Source organism: Nesoenas mayeri (assembly GCF_963082525.1).
Source record: "Nesoenas mayeri genome assembly, chromosome: 5".
Taxonomy (NCBI): Eukaryota; Metazoa; Chordata; class Aves; order Columbiformes; family Columbidae; genus Nesoenas; species Nesoenas mayeri.
Genome location: NC_137548.1, coordinates 41528550 through 41530537, shown reverse-complemented (window position 1 = coordinate 41530537; position 1988 = coordinate 41528550). Strand labels below are relative to the sequence as shown.

The 1988-nt window shown below is 57.5% G+C and overlaps 1 protein-coding gene across 1 annotated transcript; it reads left to right on the top strand.

Annotated features, from left to right (window-relative positions):
- Positions 1 to 273: 273 nt before the first annotated feature.
- CHAC1 (ChaC glutathione specific gamma-glutamylcyclotransferase 1) lies at positions 274 to 1301 on the top strand (the record flags this gene model as incomplete). The annotated part of the gene is made up of 3 exons (XM_080345806.1): positions 274 to 513; positions 596 to 631; positions 870 to 1301. The coding sequence occupies 3 exons, from the start codon at positions 274 to 276 to the stop codon at positions 1299 to 1301; spliced, it is 708 nt and encodes a 235-aa protein (XP_080201932.1).
- Between the last annotated feature and the right edge of the window lie 687 nt (positions 1302 to 1988).

The window sequence follows — 1988 nt, the reverse complement described above, 5'->3', positions numbered from 1 at the left end:
CGGGCGGGAACCCCGCGGAGTTCCCGCGGCAGCTTTCCGCTCGGCTGCCACCGCGGGCCCCGCCGCCCGGTCCCCGACCAGGGGCCGGGGTCTCCTCACGCCGCGCGCCCGCCTGACGCAACCCGCGCCCGCTCTGCCCCACGCGCGGCGAAACATCCCGCCCGCGTTGCATCACCCGGCGCGAGCCGCGCCCCCCGCGCCGGGCGGGGGCGGGGCCGGCGGCACGGCGCCCTTTAAAGCGGCCGCGATCCCCCGGCCGGCACCGAGCGCGCCATGAAGCGAGACCCGCTGCCCCTCGAGGAGCGGCCCGAGCCGCCCGCCCCGCTGCTCTCCGCCATGGTCCCGGGGGAGCCGGGCGGCGCGGAGCCGGCGCAGCCGGTGTGGATCTTCGGGTACGGCTCGCTAGTGTGGAGGCCGGGCTTCGAGTTCACGTCGCGCAAGGTGGGCTTCATCCGCGGGTACAGCCGGCGCTTCTGGCAGGGAGACACGTTCCACCGCGGCAGCGAGAGGATGGTAAGCGCGGGGGCGGCCGCTAGGGGGGCGCGGGCCGGCGCGGGCTCGGCCTCTAACGGGTGTCCCCTTGTCTCCCGCACAGCCCGGCCGAGTGGTGACACTGCTGGAGGACCGCGGGGTGAGTACCGGGACCAGGACCGGGACCGGGGCGGGGGCGTCCGCATCAGCAGCTGCACACGGGGCTGAGCAGCCGAGCGCTCTGCTGCCCGCCGGGGTCGTGGCGGCGCGTGTTGCCCCCTCTGCCCTGTCCCAGCTGTGCAGAGACCCCAGAGTGGGGCAGGTGGGCTTTGAAATACCACTGGACTCATCCCCTGCAGCCACAACATCTGGTAACCACCTTGCTCTTTCATTTTTAGGCATGCACGTGGGGTGTAGCCTACGAAGTCCGTGGGGAACAGATTGCTGCATCGCTCGAGTATCTCAACATGCGAGAAGCTGTCCTGGGAGGCTACGACACCAAATTGGTGAAGTTCCACCCTCAGGAGAAAGATGCAGAGGAACCCATCCTGGCTCTTGTTTACATTGCAACACCTCAGAACCCTTCTTACCTTGGCCCAGCGTCTGAAGAAGACATTGCAGCTCAAATCATTGTCTCAAGTGGTTGTGCTGGTCATAACATTGAGTACTTGCTGAGACTGGCAGACTTTATGCGTTACTTTTGTCCTCAAGCAGAGGATAAACATCTCTTCTCCATTGAAGAGGCTCTTATTTCCATCCTTCCATGCCTGTACTGCACAGAGGAGTCTCCAGAAGAAACTGCAAGTGTCCCTCAGAAGTCTAAGGGTTGAAGCAGAAAGTTGTTTTTGCAGGGTCCCAGTAGAAGGGACGTAAGGGAGAAAGCAAGGGGGACAGTCAACCCTGATAAAATATACTGGACTGAGCGAATAAAGGGAGAATTAGCAAGTAGTAGAGGAGGGAGGAAGTGGAGTAAAATGCACTTGTTGTAGGACTTGATTAGTACCTGTTACGCTACTTACCTGTAGTACCACGATAGCCATCACCGCTTTCCAGGTGGGGAGCGGGGATCTTCACTGGAACTTTGCTCTGTAAGACTTGCTTCCAGGGGTCAAACCTGAAGCACTAATTTTCTTTAGAGAAGAATGAGGCTCATCTATTCTGTGCACTTTTTTTTTAATAATTTGAAAGCTAGTTGAGCAGGACTTGACTGGGTTTAAGCAGTATGTATGTAATTCTACCTCAGACTGGCAAAAAGTTGTTTGTGTGGTGCTGGAGACTTGGGCAGGATCTGCCAAGTTAGACCTTTTTTCCCCTGCCATGTCTCACCTCCAGTACAATGACTGAAAAATGTATAAAATTGTAGAACCTGACACTAAATTTCAGGACTTCTGTGCAATATGAAGTGAACCAGTCTCTGTAGGCTCTTTAGATCCTACTTCCTTATGTTGTGAAGGATCACAGTAATGCACTTATTTTCTAAAATGTTGTATTTATTATGTGTTGTATTTCCCTTTAGG